The sequence below is a fragment of the Monodon monoceros genome, unplaced genomic scaffold, assembly GCF_005190385.1.
Source record: "Monodon monoceros isolate NGI ecotype Baffin Bay Population unplaced genomic scaffold, NGI_Narwhal_1 Super_Scaffold_18, whole genome shotgun sequence".
NCBI classification, from domain to species: Eukaryota; Metazoa; Chordata; class Mammalia; order Artiodactyla; family Monodontidae; genus Monodon; species Monodon monoceros.
The window spans coordinates 14,269,555-14,294,637 of record NW_021703774.1 but is presented as its reverse complement, the minus strand read 5'-3'; the positions used below and the strand labels follow the sequence as shown (position 1 = coordinate 14,294,637).

Below are 25,083 nucleotides of genomic sequence, written 5' to 3'. Positions count from 1 at the left end.
TCCTAGGTGGACTAAAGAAATACTTTCGACATTTCAAAGAATCTTTGTGCATTATGTGTTATATATTTACAAGCAGTTTTAAAATATATTCATTGAACCATAAGAATTTGGGAGATTTAGAAGATTGGTGTTAACACGTTCATTTATTCTAAAGTCTTGTGTTTAATCACATCAGAGTTTTCAGAATTTTTACTATGGGGCAATGGTTAGACATTTTTTAAGTAATAGTTTCATTAAAAAGAAAAAAATTTCTTCTCTTCATTACTTCTCTCTCCACTTTCCTCAGATATTCCAGTGTTCAGTTTCTATCCTCCATTGCCTAGAGGAGGATCTGATCGTTGGCTGTTTATCTTGTCACTTCATCTGTTTTCAAAGCTCCCACACTTCCCTCTAAAAACCCAAAGAATAAAGTCCAGATTCTTTAGTCAGGCATTCACATCAGCCCCAACTTGTGACTCGATCTGCATTGGCATAGCCTTGAAACACACTTTCCTTTTTAGCCTCCTGGTTGAAAAACATGGGTATGGAGTCAAATAGTCCTAGAGTCAAATCTTATCTCTGATTTTACTCTGGAAAATTTACTAAATGCCATGAACCCCAGTTTCCTTGGATTATAAAATTGGAGTTAACGATCCCTACCATCTCTCCAAATCTAACTCATTCCTCAGGACTAAATGTTAAGCCTCTTATTTTATGAAATCATTTCACTCTTTCTTGAGTGTAAGTCAAGCTTCCTCTCTTCTCTTGACCATGTATTCTCTTCCTATGCCATCATCATGACACGTACTTTATTCATCCTTGGCCCAAATTTATTTGGGCACATGTCAAACATGCCCACCAGATGATAAGGACCATAAATCATTTATTTCTCTTTTCCTTCATGGAGCCTAACACAGTGGAGTAGTTTCTGCTGATACCTAATAATACTTAATTTATTTAGTTGTGTCTTGTGAAAATTTCATTCAATCATTAGCGTATATATTGTAGAGTCCTGACTCTTTAATGATACCAACAGAGAGCATAGAAGTAGTTACAGGCCAGATCCTGGGATATGTTTGTTTGACATGTATTTGTTTCTGAAATATATTTGTTCAGCTGTGTGGGGTCTGGGACTAGGTGGGTTTTTTTTTGGAGTTTGGATTTTGCATTTGACTTAAGAATTTTTAATTTTCTCTTCTTGAGTATGCCTAGTTCGAATTTAATGGAACTAGGCCCATATTACAGCACAGCTGCACTGTGGTTGCTTTCTAATTTCTGAATATGCTGTGGAAGGGTAATACAATTGGAAAATAAGATAGGCTTCAGCCTTATGTTACTACAGATACCCTTTCAAATGATTTTAAATTGTGCTGCTCAAACATATCTGATTATTAGAACCATCTTGGGGGCACTGATTAAAGGAGTAGATTCTAGTGCTCCAACCAAAGACCTGAATAATCATAATATCCCGTTGACTTGGTTACCATCAAAATGCTGAGGAGTATTGGGGGATTTACCTGGCGATCCAGTGGTTAAGACTCCACGCTTCCACTACAGGGGGCACGGGTTCGATCCCTGGTCAGGGAACTAAGATCCTGCATGCCGGGTGGCGAGGCCAAAAAATAAATAAATTTTTAAAATACTGAAAGAATATTAAATACACCCTCTGGGTGAGTCGTCCCTCCTTAGCATCCCTTCAGGAGTTCCCCACACGGATCTCTATTATATTTTAAACTCAACATATCCAAGTTGTTTCTCCTGATCCTCTCTTCCCCTCTACCGGCCCTTTCTCCTGTGTTTCCCCTCTCCCTGATTAGCACCACCCAGTAGTACCACCAGAAACCTGGGAGGCACTTTTTTTTTTTTTTTTGGTACGCAGGCCTCTCACCGTTGTGGCCTCTCCCCTTGCGGAGCACAGGCTCCGGACGCGCAGGCTCAGCGGCCATGGCTCACAGGCCCAGCCGCTCCGCGGCATGTGGGATCTTCCCGGACCGGGGCACGAACCCGTGTCCCCTACATCGGCAGGCGGACTCTCAACCACTGCTCCTCCACCAGGGAAGCCCTGGGAGGCACTCTTGAGTTCAGTTCTTACTCACCCCTGATTTTTCGTTAACTGTACTCCTCTAATGAAGGCCCGTAGTATTTCTTACCCAGATAACTTCAAGAGCCTCCTTATGCCCTACAAAAATGGAATGTATTCATTCAAAATATACTTTTGATGACCCACTGGGTGCCATCATTCTGATGATACCAAGTTGAATTTGCCCAATCCTTGATCTTAAGAGGACCAGAGAGTTCCTTAGGAGAAACGTCCATGTAAACAAATAATAATGAGGTAGGGATGTGTACAAGGTGCCAAGTGTATGGAGAAGAAGCAACCTGAGGACGTGGGAATGTCTTCCCTCTGGGTCTTTATTAAGATGTAGCAGGTCCAGAGGTATTTACACATTTAGACTGTCGTATTCTGTAAGGGGTACTGATTGTCTGGTTTTGTACACTCTAGGCTCCAAAATCTTGACTCTTAGTCAGCTATATACATAAAGGATTATTTCATTAGGACCTTATAAACATGAAAAAAATGTTGAGAAACAGTAAACCCACTTTCTATGAGAAGTATTTCCAAATGCATACCTATATATGACAAAATATGAAAGGTATAAAAGGTTCATATATAAATATCCACTTGTTGCCTATCAAGCAATTGGTAACCTGTAGCCAGCATGGCATAGGAAACAGGCTCTCTGCTTTATAACTGATTCGGATTTAAACTATCAGCTCCTACTCATTAAACTTGGGATAATCTTTTTTGTTTAATTTTTTTTTTAATTTATTTTTTTAATTTATTTTTGGCTGCGTTGGGTCTTCGTTGCTGCGTGCGGGCTTTCTCTAGTTGTGGCGAGCGGGGGCTGCTCTTCGTTGCGATGTGCAGGCTTCTCATTGCGGTGGCTTCTCTTGTTGCAGGGAGTCTGGGGATACTCTTTACCCAGGCGCTAGGAGCTTGGCCTCTTGGTTTCCGATTCCCCTCTTTCCTTTGTTCCCCAACCTGCTCCTGCCCCACAGCTTGTGCTGGGTAGCTTGTTCTTTGCTTCAGGACATGCTTCACATGCTCAGAGAATTTCTCCTGTTCTAGCATCTTTTGTTCAATGCTGTACCAGCAGCTCTAGTGCCTGACACATAATCGGCGCTCAATCAAAAAATATGTTGATTATCACTGTCAAAAAAAAAAATCACACAGAAAATAACAAGTGCTGGAGAGGACATAGAGAAACTAGAATCCCTGTGCGTCGTTGGTGGGAATGCAAAATGGTGCAGCTATTACGGGAAACAGTATGGAAAAATCTTCAAAACATTAAAAATAGAATAACTATATGATCCAGCAATCCCACTTCTGGGTATTTACCCAGAAGAACTGAAAAAAGGATCTTGAAGAGATATTTGTGCACCCATGTTCATTGCAGAGTTATTCACAGTAATCAAGAGAGGGAAGCAACCCAAATGTCCATGGGTAAATGAATGGATAAACAAAACGTTGTATATGTATACAGTGGACTATTATTCCACCTTAAAAAAAAGAAGGAAACTGTCACATGTTACAGCATGGGTGAACCTTGAGAACATTATATGAGTAAAATAAACCAGTCACAAAAAGACAGATATGACATAATTCCATGTATACGTGGTATCTAAAGTAGTCAAACACAGGGACACAGAATGTGGTTACCAGGGGCTAGGGGTTGGGGGTAAGGGGAGGGGAGAGTTTCTGTTCAGTGGATATAAAGTTTCAGTTTTGCAAGGTGAGAAAGTTCTAGAGATCTTGCCCAACAATGTGCCTATAGTTAACACTACTATACTGAATATTTAAAATGGTTAAAATGGTAAGTTTCATGTTATGTGTTTTTCGCCACAATGAAAAACAAAAAGAGATGTAGGGAGGATGTAATAGAATGCAGTAAACTTTAAAACCAGAAAAAAATCAAGATTAAGGACTGTGTTAGGTTAAAACAAACAAAAATTTAAATTAGTAATCACAAAAAGATATATGCATAAAATATACATCTGTTAAAAAAGCGTGAGTTCATCTCTTTTTGTGCAACTTCCTTTTCTCACTTAACAATATGGTGGAAACATCTTTCCATGGCAGTTAAGTGTAGCTCAACTTCATTCTTTGGAAAGGCAGTGTAAACCCCCACTGAGTGAAACCACGGCTTATGTGACCCATCTTTTATTGATGGACACTTAAGTTTCCATGATTTTGCTATTCTAAAGAATGCTGCTTGCTATGCATTGCCTTAGTCTGCCAAGTACTGGGTCATTATCACTTGATTAACACCTAAGGCTTTGCTTCCTTCAAATATGCCCTGCTTAATCCTGGTGACTTGCTTCACACACCTGCAAAAATGGTGGTGTGACGCTCCACCTTTGTTTCTCTACTCAAGAGTCCTTCGCATCCACATTCCCTCTGGCAAAGGTGTTCTTTGCAGGCTGCAATTTCAGGCAGGATTTTAAAACCTCCGAAAAGAGCTACTTTTTAGGTCCAAGGTGGATAAGAACCCTTTATTCTGTAGGACCTTGGCTCTTCCTTTGTCATACCATTAGCCAGCAATGAGAAGCAGCACAAAGGATTACTGTCTAAGAAATGTGTGACCTGTATTGTGTAGATTACAATTGCATAATTAGAATTACGCTTTTGAGAGCTTCCAAATTCTCACGAGCTTTATCTCCTTTCAGAAGCTTTGGCCTTAGAAGCTGGAAATATGATTATTCCTCCCACTCGAGGTCTACTTTGCTAAAATCAGCATAGATATCCGACTCCACCAAACTTATTCCTCCTTGTCTAGCATAATATTTAGTAACGTTTTAAACTAATTAGAATATATATATATATATTTAAAATACTAACTAAAACTATAAAATATGAAATTCTTATCCTTTATTAATACTTAGAATTTCTTGTAACTCTCCACTATCCTTACCTAAGTAAATTTACCTAAAATAGTTTCCCTGTTAGACTGTGACCCACATGAGGGCAGGGATTCTATATGCATTGTTTGCTGTTCTAGTCCCAGCATTTGGCAGGGTGCCAGTCATGGAGAAGATGAGTATTAAACAGCTGTTGGATGAATTAGTGTTTACTGATGCCGGGGACAATAATAAAATGGTAATTGTGTTGATGTGAGAAGCATAAGCATATGCAATCATACAGTACACATAAATGCACATTTAGAGCATGTCATAATTATGTAATACAGGTGGGATGATTTCAAAGGCAGTGGAAAGGCATCTCCATCTTGGCTTACTGAAGGCTCAAAGTACATACTTAGAGACTCAGTCATTTGGCAGACAGTTTCCTCAGCCTGGTAATTTGTAGACGTTCTAAAGAGAGACAGCATGCCAAGCTGGATCTGCTTTGCGTGCCTCAGTGTGAAAGGCTATCTTGTTATAGCCGTCAGGATTTGCTAATGTCAAGATGGGCATGAGAGCTGGGCACCCGTTAGACAAGGGTCCCAGGGTCTCCTTGAGAAAGGAGAGAATACTTGAGGAGGCTATGGAAACATTTTCCTAATTTAGCCTTTTGTATTGACCCAGGGTTGTGAGAATTCATACATGGATATGTACCAAGGAAGTGACAATAATTTCAGTAAGAATAGGAAAATTTTAGGAAGTTGATTATTTTTGCAGACTTACACATAGTACCATGAAGACAACAGAACATTATTGAAAGAAAGTTCAATTTTTTGAGCGTATATATTATTTCAGAAATGGGTGATAAGCACAGTAATTAACTGTAGACATTTATACACACTCTGTATATACTGTCCTTCACATTAAGAAAGGATATAGAGAAATTTTTAGAATGTATGTACATGAAGGTGTATGTGTAAATACTAATTAAGTGCTCTACCCATGCAGAGAAAGAAATATTTGATTTTCTGCTAATACTAATAATAGTAGTAATAGTAACAGCTACAATTTATAACTGTGTGCCAGGAGCTTTCAATCTCATAACTAACCCAGGAAATAGGTACTGTTATTCCAACATTCAGATGTGGAAACTCAAATTTATAAGTATTAAGCAACTTAGTTACTCTAGGCAAGACAGCTAGTTAAGTAGGAACGTAATACAAAACAAGGTGTGAATGACTCAAAATGCATGATTTTATTCACTGCAATCCTCACCTCTACTTTGTGCAGAAATGCTCGTAATGTAGGATTCCATGTAGCCATGTGAAAAAAATATTTTTTTCAGATACTTTTACGGGTTCAGTGTCTCATTCTCAGTGCCAAGATTCAACACTTCTAAGATCTCTGTCCTGATTTTTCTCTGGTTTTAAAGGAATAACTATTTTTTTTAACTTTTTATTTTGAACTAACTTTCTTTTTAAACAGTCAAAATGTGAATCTCTTTTCTTTCCTGGAAATACTCAGATTTCCTAGAAGAAACAGATTATAGAATTCGGTGAATCACTTAGGAAAATGGCTTGACAGTTTGAAGCAAACCTTGTGTAACTTTTATGAAACACCTCCCGTCCGTTTGTCAGGTAGAATTTCCCAAGCACGTTCTTTTTTAGATTCCGTTGATTCCGTTTTTAGGCAATCATAACAGTAATAAGGCATTCTTCCACGTTGTGAAAGCTGTTCTCTCTTTTCCTTTTTAATTGAAGGATCAAGTATTCACACAGGGAGATATCTGCCACATTCAATCATCATCCAGACCTTGGGGGGAAACCTCGGTTGACATTCACATTGCCACACTGGACTGGAAAAAACAAACAAATATGTTTGGAGCATCTATATTCACTATGCGTGTTATTTTTATGACACACCAAAGCATTGTTGTTTAATTCTTACAGTAAACAGAATTCTTCAATGTACATAGAGATACCTTGTATTAAATGTACATTGTATTGTACTTGTATTGAATTTCCTTGGTTATATATGACAATCTATTGGGCACCTTAGGACATACAATTTGACATAACCTGATGAAGAGGCACAAAGATGTATATCCCAGTGGATGTGCTTTATGGACAATTACGATTCAGCTTCCCTGTGAAAATTAAACACCTTAAAAATTCTACCATTATGGAAGGAGAAAGGTGATAAACTTCAAACCGCTTATGATAGAGAGCCAGTGGGAATTAAGTATCCACTTTGTGGATTATCCACTGAAGAACTGAATCTGTAGAACTGGATTAAATAACCTGATCCCCCATACCACATAGCATAATGTTGTTTTATTTTTTTATGGCTATCTTAACTGATTATTAGCACAAGAGGATAAACAAGAGAAAAGCACAAAAAATACAATACGGTGCAATATAATAATTCCCTGTAATTTTTTATGTTGTATATTTTTCTTTTGCCTCTTTAGATCCTCTCTCTACTCTCCTCCACTCAGCCCTGCATCCTACAAGGCTGACCTTTACTCACAGCATCAATGGGCTTCCTCTCTCTCTGGCTTCCTTTTGGTTTGTCCCTGGGCAGCAGCAGCAAGAGTTGAAAGAGTCAGAGGAGGGCTTCCCTGGTGGCGCAGTGGTTGGGAATCCGCCTGTCGATTCAGGGGACGTGGGTTCGTGCCCCGGTCCGGGAGGATCCCACATGCCGCGGAGCGGCTGGGCCCGTGAGCCGTGGCCGCTGGGCCTGCGCGTCCAGAGCCTGTGCTCCGCAGCGGGAGACGCTGCAGCGGTGAGAGGCCCACGTGCCGCAAAAAAAAACAAAAAACAAAAACGGAGAATCAGAGGAGAAGGGAGTCTCAGAACTTTCTGCCAGGCTCTGGGCTCCAGGGCTGCCTTCCTCCACTAAAGGCTACAGCTCCTATCCAGTGGTCCTTCCCTGTCACTGCAGCTCTTTCTCCAGCTTCCTGAATCAGTTTTCATCCTTTCCCCTGCAAATTTAAGGATGCTTACTGGCTCCTAGGAGTCCTGACAATTTCTAACCGGGGATGCGTTATTATCACTTGGTGCTTTCCGTTAACTCTGCCCATGTCCTTGTACATAGATCCTTCACTAAACTATCCTCATTTGTTCATTTGAGTTTCCATCAGGTTCCTACTGAGACCCTGACTCATGTCTAAATCTCATTTAATCCACAGTTAACACACACAAGTTGGGGGGCTGAGACTGGAAAAAGGAAATAAGTAAACAAACAAAAATTCTATTTTGTTGCACTTCGTTTTGGCACATTAGACATTTTATAGCAAATAAAGAGGGCTGTGCTCAAAAGTTCTAGTTGCAGATTGTTTATCTAATACTCCTGTGATATTTCATTTTTAAATAGTAATCAACTTACTGATATCTCATTGAAAGCTTTCAATTTCTTATTATGAAATCTTTGTTATAACTAACCAAACAATGGTGTACGAAATTTTTCCTCTTAACGAGGTAACTCCCAGTGCAAAGTCAGTTTAAAGATCTGTTTCTCAAATAAGCCTTATTCCCTAACGAACCTGGACTAGGTTAGCATCTGCCTTCCTTCCCCCACCCCCCCATGTTTTCTTCTATTCCCTCTGATTCTCCTTTAATCAACTTTACATACACATAATGCACTTAGTCTGTCTTCTCACTTAGATTGAAAGTTTTCTGAAGGCAGGTACCAAGGCTGTTTTGATCACTTCTGTATTCCCATCATGTAACACAATGCCTGGCACATAGTAGGTCCACCATAAATATTTTCTGATGAATCAGACTACTATGCTAGTAGGTTACCAAAAACCAAAGCCACTAAATCCAGTATATTTTTTTCAAAAATTATTTTATAGTATTTAGTAAGTAGCTATGTTTTCACACTGTACTCTCTGGGCTTGATTGGAGTAGGGGAGGAATCTTATGTAAAGACTTAGCAAACACATATAAGAAACTGCTAGGTGGTAGGATGAATGGATAAAGAAGATGTGGTACATATATACAATGGAATATTACTCAGTCATTAAAAAGAATGAAATAATGCCATTTGCAGCAACATGGATGGACCTAGAGATTATCACACTAAGTGAAGTAAGTCAGAGAAAGACAAATACCATATGATATCACTTATATGTGAAATCTTAAAAAAGTGATACAAATGAACTTATTTACAAAACAGAAACAGACTCACAGACTTAGAAAACGAAGTTATGGTTACCGGGGGAAGGGTGGGGGAGGGATAGTTAGGGATTTGGGGATTGACATGTACAAACTGCTACATTTAAAATAGATAACCAACAAGGATCTACTGTATAGCACAGGGAACTCTGCTCAATACTCTGTAATAACCTAAATGGCAAAAGAATTTGAAAAAGAGTAGATACACATTATGTGTATAACTGAATCACTTTGCTGTATACCGGAAACTAACGCAACATTGTTAATCAACAATTCTCTAATATAAAATAAAAAATAGAAAAAAAAACCCTGCTAGGTGATGACAGCGTACAAGTAAGGAATACAGACCTGTCTCAAATGTGTTTTTGAGAGATGTGCAGATTATTTTTTTACAAGAAGCATGCAGTTCGTGACATAGATCAGAGTAGGAGGAGACAGTCTCAGCTGACATTCCCATAACAAACTGGGCTTGAACTTATCCTGGAAGAAAGGGACAGCTCTAAGCTCATGCCTTTTACGTGCATAGCACCTAATTCCTTGGGGACTTTCATATATGCTCACTCATTTGGTACTCACGTTAACTCAGGCCACCAGGGCAAGGAATAGTGTCCCAATTTTATTGGAGAGGAAATAAAAGCTTAGAAAATGTGAGTTCCTTAGCCAAGTTTTAAAGGTGCGTAGTCGCGAGAGAACAGCCATATGCAGTGAGAGAAAGTTCTTCAAAGGGCAGCCACCAGCTGGGAAGTCTTCCACTTTGCCCCCTGATTTTGTGTCTGTGGCTTATTTTTTCTCCACCACATTTAAGAGAGTGCCCAGAACATAGTAGGCACTCAATAATTACTGTGCTGATTGGATGAATAATCATTTACATGTACAGGCATAAAATAGACACTTAAAAATAATTGGCCATAAAGGTAAAATTCTGCAGCTCTGTTTTTTTCCTCCTGATAAGTATGGAGCAGGCATCTTTTCATGTCAGTATATATAGCTCTCCCTCATTTTTTCTAAAAGCTTAATCGAAAGTTACTGAATGAAACCACAGCTCTATCCCACCATGAGGGTACCAGGTACATGACTAGTGTGCATTCTTTGGTGCAACTGCATCTCATCAATGCCAGCTGACCATTACTTATAAACAACATTGACAATGAGGTCAGGTATTTGGTCCAGTACACAGTGCTCAGATGGATTCTGGTTTATCTTGAGGTAGTGTAGCAAGAAAGATTCAGCCAAGTTAGAGCCTCAGGAGTCCCCAAGGCTAGGGGAAAGGCCCCTGAATCAGCTGTTAACCCTTTCCTTCTCAAACTAAAGCAAACTAAAATGTAAGGAATAAAAATAGAAAAGAAAGCTGGTATAGCTACTTTAATATCAGACGAAGGAGATGTTCAGGCAAACAGGATTATTAGAGATAATTAGGTAACTTCATATTGATAAAACATTTACTAAAATTAAGGACATTTTTTTTCATCAAAATGTGCTATAAACTAAGTGCCTGAAAGGATAAGTAACAGAATGGGATATGATATTTACAACACATGTAACTATCAGAAGACCAGTATCCACAATATATAAAGTTATTCCTAGGAATCAATAATAAACTGGGGAAAGATCTGGAAAAGCATTTCACAAAAGAAAAAAAATTAAATGGCTGATAGACATAAGGAAATGTACTCAGTCTCTTTAATAAGCTGGGAAATAAAATAATACCAAAACAAGGCACCATTTTATGCAAAAAAATACTGGCAAAAATTTAACAGTGACTCTACAAGGTCTTTTTGAGGATATGGAACAATGAGGACTCACAGGCACTATAGGTGGTAATGGGAATTGATGTACTTTTAAAAGGAGTTGAGCATTGTCTTACTAGACAATTGAATATATCCCAACAACTCCACTCCAGTATCTATACCCTAGGAAACTTGTACACATGAGACTCAGGACACATGTGCAAAAGTGATTATAGCTACATTGATATGTCAGCCAAAATGTGGAAACCATCTAAATATCAACAATAGAATAAATATATAAATTGTGCCTTACAAAAATACTATACAGCCATGGAAATGAGCAAAGTATGGCTACCCTCAACAACGTGGATAGAACTGGTGCATATTATGTTGAACAAAAAATGATGCAAAAAATGCTTAAATATGATTTTATTAATTCAAAGTAGAAAACACACAAAACTTAATTGCTTTGTTTAGGGATGCATTCTTAGGTAGAAAAGCAAGAAAATGGTTCTTAAAGTCAATCTAGTTGTCTGTGGCGGGGGGAAGGGTTGGAATCATGAAGGACTCATAAGACATTTGCAGGGTGCTGGCAATATTCTATTTTTTAATCTTGGCGATGGATATAGGAGTTTTGCTTTTTAACTTGTTTTAAAAATATAACATATTTTACACACTTTTCTATATTATGTTTTATTACATAATTTTTTAAAGATGGAAAAAAAATAGATCCACAGAAACTGTCGAGTATCCTGTTTGGTGCCCTGTGGAGTCTGAATGCTTCAGTGCCAACCATCACGGCCAAGTTAGCAAACCTCTCTCAAACCTGTTTTTCTCATCTGTAAAGGAAAAGTGAAACTCTTTCTGCTTTCATGGGTATTTCCTGAGGACTAAAGTATCTGATTAAAACATAAATACAGTTGTTATTTTTTCAGCATCAACTTCCCCTGCCTTTCAAGTGTTTGCCTCTTCTGCCATGCTTCCCTACACAACAGTTTTTGTTTTCTATTTTAGTTAAATGTTGTTTTTGGAGATAATTCTAGATTTACATGCAGTTGTAAGAAATAATGCAAAGAGAGCCCATGTGTACTTTGTCCAGTTTCCCCTAATGGCCAACATCTTCCAAAGCTATAGTACTCTAGTGCAACGAAAATTTTGACACTGATACAGTCAAGATACAAAACAAGCCCATGACTTTCTTTTTTAATCCTCAAATGAAAATCAATCCCTTTTAAACCATTAGTATAGAGGCAAGCTAGTTCTTTGGTAGCAGGTTTTTATGAGTTTTTTTATTGGGAATTTCACAGTCCATCTCTGATAAAGATAGATACCTCTCTCTTCGACTAGTGACGTTGTTATACCGTATTTAGTCTAACACATCCCAGTCCTAAGCCCATGTTTGTTTTATTAAAAAGGAGAAAGTACAGTTGACCCTTGAGCAATGAGGGTGATGTGATAGAAAATCCACGTGCAGTCCTCCCTCAGCATCCATAGAAAATCCACGTGCAGTCCTCCCTCAGCATCCATGAGGGATTGGCAGGACCAACTGCAGGTACCAAAATCCGCAGGTGCTCAGATCCCCATAGTCGGCCCTCCCTACCTGCGGTTCTGCATCTGTGGAATCAACCAACCTCAGAATGTGTAGTTTTGTATTTACTGAAAAAAATCCACATATAAGTGGGCACATGCAGTTCAAACCCATGTTGTTCAAAGGTCAGCTATATATAAAAGCGTTAAAGATATTTCTCTTAGAATATGCCACCCACTACTGCTGAAATGTGGCATTTCCACATCCCTGCCCGGGTTACAACTAGTTATGATACATTCAGGAAAATGTGGCTTTAAAAATTATTAATATTATTTTTTCTTTTTGATATTTTCATCTGTCCTACTGTTCCCTACCTCCATGCTCTTCCCTACGCCAGTATTATATTGTATATAATACAATATAATTATATATGTCATTCTAGGTTAATTTTTCTAAATAAGACTTTCATTATGCCCCTAGTCAGTACATAAAAGCGTCAGTGGTTCTCCTGTGCATCATAAAATCCCAACTTCTTGGAGCAGCATTCAGGCCCTAACTCCCTTTGAATCCTTATTTTCTATTAGACTTTAACCAATTACAGCAACAACAAGAAAATACTGGTCTGTTCAGGATATCTTCACTATACCTTGCACTAGCTTCCTTCCACACATTGGTAAATATCATTTCCCTACCAGGGGCATCTTCCTGAGTCATTGCCTTTTCACCTTGTACCATTTATGGAAGAACCTATGGAAGATGCAGCTTCCTTGAAGGGAAGACATGGCTGCTCTGAAAAGCTTTTAGTACTCACTTTAGCCAGAGTGATTGTTCCCTGCTAGAAGCTTCTGTACTTACTGTGTATACCATTTGTTGGGCATAAAGGTTTTGTGGTGCTTATCACTCATCTAACTCTTGGATTGTTATTTAGTTAGACCTGTGTTTAACCCTTTTCTTACTTCCATAAAGGTAGATACTATTTCTTATTCTTTCTGTGCCCCAAAGCACCAAGCATAGTACCTTTCAGGTAGTTGACTTTCAATAAATATATGTTAATTTTTTCATTAGGCTCATCCTCATTGCTTTGAGGGCTAGAGCATGTTCATCAGTTCTTAATTCGAGTGGAATTCCTGCATATTTTAGGAGAGAAAATTAGGCTGGAAATGGATAACAGGAGTAGTGGCAGCAGTGGGATGAGATTGCCAGATCCCACCGCTGAATTTATCCTTGTATGACTTTGGGAAGTAGCTCAGCCTCTCTGAGACTGCATTCCCTCATCTCCACAACAAGGCAAATAACAGTTCTAACTTCTTGGTGTTGTCAAAGTTAACAGAAATAATTCATATTGAGCCTGCCGCCTATTGTCCGACTCAAAGTAAGTGTTCAGTACATTTTTTAATAATTGTTTTCTAATTTCAAAAATACTTACATGGCATTTTAAGAACTTAGCATTTTCCTTTTCCCAAAGCTATCCGTACATGTCCTGTGCTCTAGTCAAAGAAAGAAAGTGTCTTCCTAGGCTATGTTTAAAATGGCCACTGGATTATATTCACTAGTTTTTGTACCTCACTTTGGGAATCTGAGGTCAATAAAAATTGTTGTGTTAAGAGATATTTTAGACTTATTACTTAATGTATGTTTTGAGAACTGAATTATACAGTGTTTCATATCATACTAATATTATTTATATCAAAACATTTGCTAATAAAAACAAGCTATGAACTTTGCTTGCCTGTCTTGACAAGAAATGGAGTGTTCTTTTCAAATGGTATCTTTTATTGTCCACAAATTTACCAGGAAATTTGACTCTGTGTCCTTAATTCAAGATTTTATAGTTAATGGCCTTGCCCAAATCAGATCAGAGGAAACGCCTTGTCTTAGGCTCTTTTGGGGGAGGGGGACACAGGTGGATTCCAGCTCTAAACCACAGTAGTATCCCACTTTGGTCTGACCTTAGATCTGATGATTGGCTGGTAAGACCTGGACCAAAAGGCAGAAAACCCAGAGAGGTCAGCACCGCTAGCCTGTTTCATCCTTACAACATGCTTATGGTGGCCCCAGCTTCCTGGTTCTGGGACAGGAAACTCATCTTGCTAGTACTGGCGAAGGCCAGATTGATCACTGATTGCATGTGACGTGATCAGCTATGTGTTTTGAAAACTGCCCCTCTGACTATATTATCAAGAATAAATTTTGTGGGAGTATGAATAATGCATCAAAACACTTAGGTGGCTATAATTCTTAGGTATGAAATGGTGGCAGAATGGACTAGATGGCCATGGATATAGAGATGGGGAAAGATCAATTTGGGATGTAAGGTCTACAGGACTGAGGATGGAGTTGGTGTGGTGGATGAAGTAGAGAAGAGTGTCCAAAATGACTTAAAAGGCGAACTGTATTTATCCAGTGCACACTGGTTCTACAGTTGATCTTTTAGCCCTATAAATCTTTTAGCATCCTGCAAATACTGTTGAATATTGGTCACCTAAGAAAGCTGGGTAACTCTGTGTGTGTGTGTGTGTGTGTGTGTGTGTGTGTGTGTATGAGTGTGAGATCTCACCTGCCCTGAGCCTGGACTTCAGTCTCATCTACTCCTTATGCATCATGAATTGTAAAAAAGTGAGCAGTTGAATTAACTGTCACAAATGTCACTTAATTTCATTCTCAGCTCATTTGCCATGTGCTCATCTTACTCTGAGCTCTTCTCTCAGTAACTGTCTATTATTTCTTTATCCAAAGTTCTAAATGTCATGGTTATAGTTTCTCAGCAGAGCTTGCTAGGGGCTGACTTGTTAGAGTCCAGTAGACAAAACAAAGAAGTTACTTTTGAGAGCCTGTCACTGAGAGAGAATGGAGAACTCAAAAAGGAGACACTAGACTTGAGGAAGTGTAGCCACTGAGTGAAGTTAAGGGGAAGAGCTGGGTAAGTATCCTCTGTCTCCTCAGTCCAATCCTGAAGGGTATCATTGAATTAGCGAATACAGTCTCTGATGTCTGTAATGCACAGTTTGAATCATCACAGAATGATTCAGTTATATTCATTGTTGTCTGTGTGAAACTATAAGAAAGTGTGTAGTGCTTGCTGGAAAGATTTCCTCCAAAAATGGTTAAGATTTTTAAGTTTGTGCTTCAGGGATGAGATTGAGTTATAACAAAAATTAACTCCCATAAAATATCTCATTTCCCATTATGTCAGATAAATGAGATATTATGCACATAATCCCAGCAGAAAAGAAGTTCTCTGTTCCCCAATTACATAAGAAAAGGGAAATATTGATTTGGGTACTTTCTGTTTCAGTGTTGAAAAGCAGGTCAAGAAGATAGAGTTTCAGGAGTCTTAAAATTTCTTTAAGAGCTTCTGCAACATGTGATCTGCACATAAGTGCAATAACATAAGTGATTTGCACATTGTGTGCCCATCACATACAATGATTGCTTAGCAAAGTGCCTGGCATATATAGTAATTTCTTGTCTTCATTATTATATTATTAGTATGATTTTATCTATTTTTCTTCTCTTAAATTTTCCATGTGCTAATTGGTTTCTCACTATGTACCTCTCATTTCTTAGCTTTAATTCACTTGTGCTTTTGTGTGTCAAGTATTAAATGGCATTAAAGCAAATACTCTCTATAAGTATTCTTTGAGTTACCATAGATGGTGACATTAGAATAAAGAAGAACAGAGGCTGACAGCTGCACTTTTTTTGTGGAGCCAGAGGGGTACCTGAGAGTAAAAGGAAGACACTTTCTCAAAAATTTGGGAAATAAGGGAAGTGGACCTGCTTTCGGAAAGAGACATGGTACAGAGTTATCTTCAGAAAGGAAAATGGGTCAAAGCACTAGCTTTTTAAAGTATAAGCTCATTTAAATTTTAAAAAGCTTTCATCCTAAAGGATGTATTGATCAAGCTCTAATTGGTCAAGTAGAAAATGCATTAGGTATTCAAGACAGACTATATTTAATATTGTACAAGGAGTTGGTTACAAGAGCATTGGAAGGACTGGAAGAAGAAAAAAAAAAGGGAGAAGGAGGTGGATACCAGGAGAACAAAAAGCGTGATTGCCAGCAAGGTGCTTAGTTCCCTGGGCAGGAGCTGAGCTGTGGGCCCGCTGCTGGATCTGCTGATTTGAATTGGATGCTTGAACCATCAAGAGCCACCGAGATTCCACTACTGAAGAAGCTGTAAATGCGGAAGAGGAGCTTGTGATGTCCGGACTGCGTGGTGTGGCCCCTGCTTGGCTGTGTAGTGACAGTCAGCAAAGGCCTCTGCTCTTGGAGCTGGAAGCTGGATGTTTTCTTTCTTCCTGCTTCTGCCCTTCTAGCAATGCCTCCTCTTGGTGAAACTTACTAGAAATGCAACCAGCAAGAGAGCTACAAATGTAATGTGCTGGCTGTTGGGCTCAGTGCACAGAGCAGACTAGAAGTGTGGAGGTAGAGCTGTGATCAGTTGACTTAGATGAATAAGCAGCTGAGCTATTCAGCCGCCATGCCCACTCTTCTACCTTCTATTACTTTCCACTACTGTTGATAATCACTTCATGCTTCCACCCCAAATGATACTACTCTGCTTTGGACAGATGAAGATGCTCTTACCCTCTGTCACTGTAGTCATATCTGGGTGGTACTAATTCCCCTTTCAGTTTAGATACAACCCACATGGATATTCTACAACTTAAAAACTAAACTATAAACTAAAAGCCACGAACTTTTTAAATATAAATCAATAGGGAAAAGGAGGAGGGAAAATTAGTTATTATATACAAATCTCTATGTAATAAGCACGAAATAAAAAATAACGTCTACAATTCTTGTTTCTATAACTAGTTAAGGCCATAGTTGATATTTAAAACTTCTTCCCCTTGCTCTCAGCCAGTTGCCCATCTGTTTGGGATTCTTGACCTAGCATTGCAACCAAATGTGTACTACTAAAAGGTCTGTGTCCTTAGTGGTTGTGGCTTAAGTTACTTTAGACTTTTAAAAGTTACATGTTTGGACCTGGTCAGAAAAAGGGATGACCTTGGGAAAGTCCGGAATGTCAGCATGCGGAAGGAAGCTAATTCCTCCTTCCACATAGTAATTTTTTCTTTGCCTGTTGATCTAGTTGCACTAGGATCCCAAATTACCAGGTATCAATAATATTCTCAGTTTCTAATTTACTGGTACCTTGGTGATGCCCCATGATATAAGTATTCCTCTTTGTGAGTAGAGAAAGCACGAATAGTTTGTGTAGCATATGAAGTATAATAGTGAGAGGTAATACGCTGACTACCTTCTCTTGAGTCTAACGTTTTCTCACTATAGAAAAACCAGCATCCAATACAGGTTCCTTGTTCAAAGCAGACGTAGAATCCTATAGGAACCCCAGATCCACAGGGTGTTATCTCTCAGCTTGGGCTGTGAGGTAGGCTTCCAGAGGCCATTTCGGCAATCTCCCAGACGATGGGTTGATGAGGTATATTGTAAGATGGATAACTTCCATAGTTATAGTTAGTTCACTTCCTCCTTCTTTTGCTATAAACTGATTTCGTAATCAAAAGCAGCATTGTGAGAGATATTCTGACAACAAGCACAGCATTCCATAAGCTCACAGACGATGGAGCTGCCAGACCACTGTGAACAGGTTCTAGAAGTGAGCAACTCCTTCCCAGGAGAGAGGGACGCTTGTAAAAAGTCTCCTGGTATAATGATTCCCAGAGTGAAGCTGTCCCTAATATGGTGACGGATGAAGGTTTGATCTACCTTCAGGACATTCACAAGACCAGATCTGCTGTTCATAAGGCTAAGAGTCAGGCATCCTGGAAGCCATCTCTCAGGGACTCTCTTGATGACCTTTGATTTTGCTAGAGTCTTTGTTGCAAAACTCACTCCTTCTCTAAATCCTGATTTTGAGCTATTCTATAATATCAACCTTCTAGCAAGTTTCTTTTCACATTTCAGGTATCTAGATATCTTTTTCCTGTTGTCTTGAATTTTCACTCTGTATTGGATGCTGGTATTTTATTCCTATGCTGCATATACATTAATGTATTCATTCAGTCAATATTTTTTAAGTACTTACCATGTTTTAGTCATAGTGCTAAGCTCTAGAAATACACAGGTGAGGAAGAGTCAAGATTGCCTTGGGGATCCTGTAGCCCATTGGCAATGTCAGGCAATTAAATAAGGAATAATGATACTAATAATGTGAGAAGTGGGAAAGTAAATACTGTGATGAAGATGTGCTGTGCGCTAGTGGAGAGGCACCCAACATCTGTCCTCAGGGAAGGCTGTCTGACAGATGACCAGTTGAGTCCTCAAGGACACACCCAGGAGGACACTGTGAAATTAATTTTAGTTTGAAAGAGGTTCTAATTTAGCATGCAAGCAAAGTTCTGTTTCCCCCAGTATAATGTTTAATGAGTGTGAGGATGCTGTATTTCCAGTGAACAGAGAGCCCTAACTTCCTTTTAATGCATGTTTGGATGCAGTAAATCAAATGATTATATTAGCCATATAAATGACTATATTAGCCATTCAGTCTCTCAAATCTCTGTTAGTTGATTTCATGAAAATGCACGTAAGTTCTGAAATAAATTTAAGTTGATCATTAAATCTAGCAAATCATAGTTTCTCTAACCCATTCATGAGTGTCTCATAAATGTAATCCGTGCAAATTGCCAAGGCTTTCTGTTTAGGTGATTCAGTGTTGTAATTGAGAGCATGGGCTCTGGAGCCAGACCGCCTAGATTCAAATCCTTACTCCGAAACCTGCGAGCTTTGTGCCCTTGAGCAAGTGACCTAAGCTATCTGTGCCTGATTTTCCTCATCTATGAAATGGTGATCATAATACTGTCTTTATTATAATAGTGCTGTGAGGAGAGAGTTAAAAAGGAGGATGCTCTTGGGACAATGCCTGACACATCCTGAGTCACACACAATGCATTACCCAACAAGGTCGTTGGACTTCTAAAGCACATCTATTAGGATATCATTTTAGAAAGCAATACAAATTATAAATGTACTTAGTTTATTCATTTTTTATATGGAACACCAATGACAGCAGTTAACGTGATGCAATAGAAAGATTCCTATACTGGGACCCTTGGGTTCTATTTGTGTCTCTATACTAATTAGCTTAACATTTTGATATTCAAGAGTTTAAAGCCGGTTTTATTCTTTGGAAAGAGACAGGGTTTAGACTAAGGGAGAGACTGTGATTCCACGAAATTAGAAATCATATCAAGAAGTGCTTGCTTCTTTTAAGACATTCTTTGCTATTGTCTGACAATCATACTAAAAGGCAATTATTATCTTCCCAGGTGTTATCACAAGTTACGGACTATATCTAGATGGTATATTAATTCACAATTCCTCAGAACTCAGCTGTCATGCTTCTGGATTTGCTCCTTGGAGCTTACATTCCTTCAGAGTCCAAGCCTGCACGGCCAGAGGTTGTGCTCTGGGCCCACTGGTGAGTGTATGAATTTACATTCCGGAAATGTATTAAATGTCAGATGACAATGAATAGGCAACTCTGCACAGCTAGCCTTTCAAGTTGGACGGGAGAGTTTCTTTTTATAAAATTTCAATTAAGGGTTAGTAGGATTTTATATTCAACATAAATTTCAAGACTGCACATAGGTCTAGTGAAGGACAGAATGTACATTTTACTGAAATTTCAAACGGTAAGTTGACCAGCTGAGCAGGCATACATGCAATTTTGCCCAATTTAGTGACATAGTTACAGTTGATGTTTTTCTTCCAAGTAATGAACTCGACCACTTGAGTAAGTTTATGATTAAAAAGTGAAAATAATTAAAAGCGCATAACTGCCACAGTATGTCAACACTGCTTCCCAACAAGTATATTAATCAATTAAAAGATTGTTTGCCTCATCCATTAGAATAATATATTTTAATTTCATGAGCGTGATATATTAATAAGAACAGTATTTAAAATTACATTAATATCAGCTTTTGATATCCACATTTCAGTAATCTATATCTACCTATATTTCATTTGTAGTTGAAAGACAAAAGTGTGCTTTTTATTACTGGTATAATTTTCAAAACCCAATTGATTGTACATAATTGTCATAGACCAGCATGACATTCTTTAGTTTCAAAACATAACATTTGGCTCTTGTGCATATTTCTTGATTGATTAGATTTTGCTTCTTTTAAGGGAAATGCTCATTCATTTTAGATATTTTTTGGCAGTCTTTCCTAATGGCCTATCATTTTAATGCATTTTGTCTTCATTGAAGAGTGTATTCTATAAATATTACCTTGAAAAACAGCTCTACCATTTAATTTTTTGCTTCCTTATTTTTGCTCACACCTCCCGTTTCGCTTCAGAGATTGGTTGCTTTCCAAGCTGCTAACATCATCTATCAGTGGAGCTGAGCTGTAGTCTTTATTGCCATTAAGTATTTTATAGCCTGGACCCCTCTGATGGTTACTTACTCTTAAAAGCAGGAATGGCAATAGGCCAGCCTTTCCTCTCCATTCAAAAAAGAAAAAGAAACAAAAGAACACATCCCATGAGCTTGAAACTGAGACTTTTTCAAAAATATAAAGTGCATATTGTGGTCCCGGCTACTAAACTGGGTCCCACTCTGTCTCCTGATGTTCTGGTAACTTTAAACAAGGGGGACATGGTTATCAATCTATGTCTTGTACAGTTAATAGGCGATGTTGACCTGAAGGAATCAAATTCCACAATGCCTGATGGGAAGGAGGAAACCAAATTGGATTGTAAAACCCTACTCTCCCACGGCCTCACACATCCTAGACTCAGTTCCGACTTAAAGCACAGAGTTATTTTCTCCTTTTCGTCTTTTTCTTTATCCTGTGCTCAGTATACAAACACTTTTCCCAAGTCAATGATCCATCTCTAATTACTGGGACTGCATAACAATGTCTTTATTTAGAACAAGTCAACTCTGTGTTGCCAAGAAGTTAAAACCCATGGTCTTCAATTGATTTCTAAAATTTTTTTTTTTTACCAATTACAATACATGTTATGCCCTTAAGAGATTACATATTTGAGTGTTCTAGATAGCTCTGGATAGCTGTCACAATCATGAAAGGTATTACAGATTGAACTCTTTTTGTTGATGATGATTCTTTTGAATGTGTCCTTGATTTAAGGAATCCAGGAATCAATCTTAAAAGCCAGAATTATCATTAAATCATAATATGATGTTCAACAAAATCCAGCCAAATTGCATGTATATATATCACTTAAAGGTATTCTTTATCTGAAGCCCAATGTTATAGCAAATATTTCATTGAAACAAAAAAATTTATGATCTCTATTTTTAAATCTTTTGCTGGAAGAAATCAAAGAATTAATTTTCCAGAGTCAACTTTTTTTTCTTCACCTAACAACATTCTTTAATGATAACTCTTGGTTTTTAGAAAGAGAAGCCTGTTTGTTTCACCACTTACGTATTTAATATCATTGTTTTTCATGCACGTAGGGAAATACCATTCAGTGTTTCCTATGACAAATATGCTCTATAGTCTTGAATGTGATCTGGTTCACCCTCAACAATTTCTAGGTTGCTCATATAATAAACCAAAACAGAAAAAAAGGACAAATTTGATAAAATAAAATATTTTTAAAATAAAAATACTTGCATAAATTCCATATTCTTACCACCTTAATTAGCATTAGTACAATATTTTTTGTGCCCTTAGCCTAGCCAAGTTTAGTCCCTGTTATTCGTGATTCAGAAGAAATTGCTCTGTACTATCTGAAAAAAAAAAGATTTCTATGTGTTTTGTTCAGTTCTTGTCCATTTACACAATGTATTTGGATTTTAAAGAAATTCCAACATAAAAAACAATTTACAGTGCCTTTGATCTTAATTTTTTAAGATGCTAATGTGCATTGTCAAACTAAATCCAGTAATTGAGGTTTCATAAATGTTTGAAATAATGAAAAAAAATGAACAGAAAATTCAGCACCAGAAGAACTATTTAAATGCTTTCCTTTTTTTCAATTATACTGTTGAATTGCAATTAGAAACCCTTCACATTTTGTGTTTCTTTAATAATATGCAATAAATTTGTCCATAGGAAAATCACTTTGCTTTTGTTTGTTTGTTTTTCTCTTATCCACTGTTAGGTAACACTGGTAGAGTCTAAGACGGGGAACTTTATGACTGTATCTGGCCTTGGAACATTCATTAGATTCAATTCTCCAAGGACCCTTTTAAGGATGAAGTGTGAAACTATAGGTCACCGCTGCATGACGTGGTTAAAAAGCTGCCTTGGTTTCTTGGTGATGGCATGCTTATACAGATAAACACACCCAGACACACATGTACACATGCTCATATTTTCACAGCCATTTTTAAAATAAAGAAACGAATAAATTTTGTTATTTAAGACATCTAAATCTTAATGGCAATAAACGTTATGGTCAAGAAAATCCCATGTGGAATATCTATCCTATACCTGCTATTTTTCCCCCATGCCTCCTTGGAAAACATGCTTTATTCTATGAAACCTTAGATTTCTCAACTATTACAAAAGGAAAATCATGCCTACTTTACAAGGGGTTGCTGTGAAAATTTAAATGAAATATTTATACAAAGTTTTCTGGTACATGGTAAGAGTTGTATTAAGGATAACAATTTTATTAAAATGTTTGTTTTCGTTGCATGTTTCTTCTCAAATATTTTTTTTTTCCGTGTCAAGGGAGTTTCCCAGGTGAAAGCCAAGTCAACCTTCTAGAATGCCTTTTCCTTAGCATTGTTTAAGGCAAGGTTGATAAAGAAAATGGTAATTAAAAAAAACAAAACAAGTCAGAGAAAAATAGTACAACTGCCTAATTTAATATAGTGTAAAAGCACTGAAGCATTTATCCATATACATAAGGAAATTTTAAAATTCTATTTATTTCAAATTAACCAGATATTTGAGAATAATAATATAATTATCTGGATTTTCCCTTAATTCTTCAGCTTCTTGAGTCTGCTTTTATTTGGAACCCTTTAAAATAATTTTCTATACAATAATTTGAACTACATACATAGATATAAAGCAATTGTATTTGTTATGAAATATTAAAATGATGAATTGATATTTTTCTAGCCAAGTTTCTTTATCCTTTTTTGTACATAGCTATTAGACTAAAAAAATGACTAGGAGTTATAGATCTAAAGAACCCCATAGCCTTACTCAGATGAAAATAAAACATGTCATGACCTCATACTTATTAAAAATTAACGCATTGTCTTTTCCACATTTAGTTTTATAATTGGGAAAGTGTATTCGTCCTAACAAATGAAGGCTACATAATTGAGAATATTTGCCTGACTGAGGATTTCATGTTTGGTCACCTTCCTGTGAGGCGTGAGCCTGTATTTTAAGAATAAGGTCAACATTATCAACATATTTAGTAAATCTGAAAAGGCCAAACATTTATGAGGGATGCTTATGAGTTTGTGGTGATTAGTTAACAAATTTAAGCCAGTTATTAAAAGATGCTAAAATATCCTGAACCCCTTTCTGCTTTCTTTCCAACTTCATCTTCCTCTGTTCTCTTAGTTATTTTACTTATTTAGCTATTAAAATCTTTCTGGCCCCTTTGTAGTGAAGACTTATATTTACTTCAGATTTCTTCTCTTCAAATAAGTCATTTTTTGTTCTTTTCTGCATACACTCATTACTACTATATTAATGAAATTTCAACTTTTTGTGATTATACTTTAGGGATAGAGTCACTCAGGTACATTTATCTCTTGATGTCTGGCATGGTGCCATTTGCACATACCTGGTAGCAGCACAGCTCAGAGAACTCTGTGTGTGTGTGTGTGTGTGTGTGTGTGTGTGTCTGTGTGTATGAGTCAAGATGCTTGGTGTGGCCTTTGACAAAGCCCAGCAGTCTATCACTGCAGTCAGGAGCTTATGAACACAGACCTTACTCAGTTCTTCTGTTTTGCAATCATATAAAAATTGTTTTTAAGCCATCCTAGAAGTAGTCCATGGATATGCACAGCCATAGGCACAATCGCAGTGGGAGCTGATCCACATATTCTGGAAATCACAAACTGCCTTGGTCAGGAGCTCAAATTCTAAGCTTTAACAGCAGGAGGAAGAAAACACGAGGTATGCTTTGATCCTGCTGACAAAATGAGGTATTCATACAAGTTGCGACTGTCAAAATAGTTTACTTCACAGCAAAGAGATTCTTTGAAGAAGTATGCTCAAAGTGAAGCATGTACTTATTTTATTTGCAAACAAAAATAAATCTTTTTATACTCACAGGTGGAAAATCGAACTCTAGAAGCTCCTCCTGAAGGAACAGTAAATGTGTCTGTCAAAACAGAAGGATCCCAAAAGGCCCATGTGAGATGGGAAGCACCTTTTCACCCTAACGGACAATTAACGTACTCGGTCCTTTTTACTGGCACTTTCTATGCTGACCAAGGTAACTTGTTTGTCATTTTTTAACTTTCATAACATTAGAAAACAATGTATTTTCTTTGGAATTTTTTCTTTTAGCCACAGATTTTAATTTCTTTTTCTTTCCTAAAAATAACCTATATTGACGAACCAATTCAGCCATGCTCATTTTGGGGTCCCCAGCACAGCTGTAAAAGCTTCATCTGATGAGTTGCAGGAAGGGCAAACTCTCCACACCCACACCTGATCTACTCAGCTCCGGGGAGGTGGGAGGCAGCACTCCATGTTTTAACAAACCCTTTAGGTGGCTCTGAAGGTCACTCAACTTTGAGAAAGATTGGCCTAGTATAGATTCTATATTCTTTTCCCCTTG

General features: G+C 37.7%; 1 protein-coding gene across 1 annotated transcript in view; it reads left to right on the top strand.

Moving 5' to 3' along the window:
* The window catches only part of USH2A (usherin), a 788,115-nt gene that overhangs the window by 392,510 nt on the left and 370,522 nt on the right, over window positions 1–25,083 (top strand). The window contains exons 35-36 of the mRNA XM_029229459.1: window positions 19,611–19,762; window positions 24,573–24,735. Coding sequence (XP_029085292.1) covers window positions 19,611–19,762; window positions 24,573–24,735 — 315 coding nt within the window. The remainder of the gene's footprint in view (window positions 1–19,610; window positions 19,763–24,572; window positions 24,736–25,083) is intronic.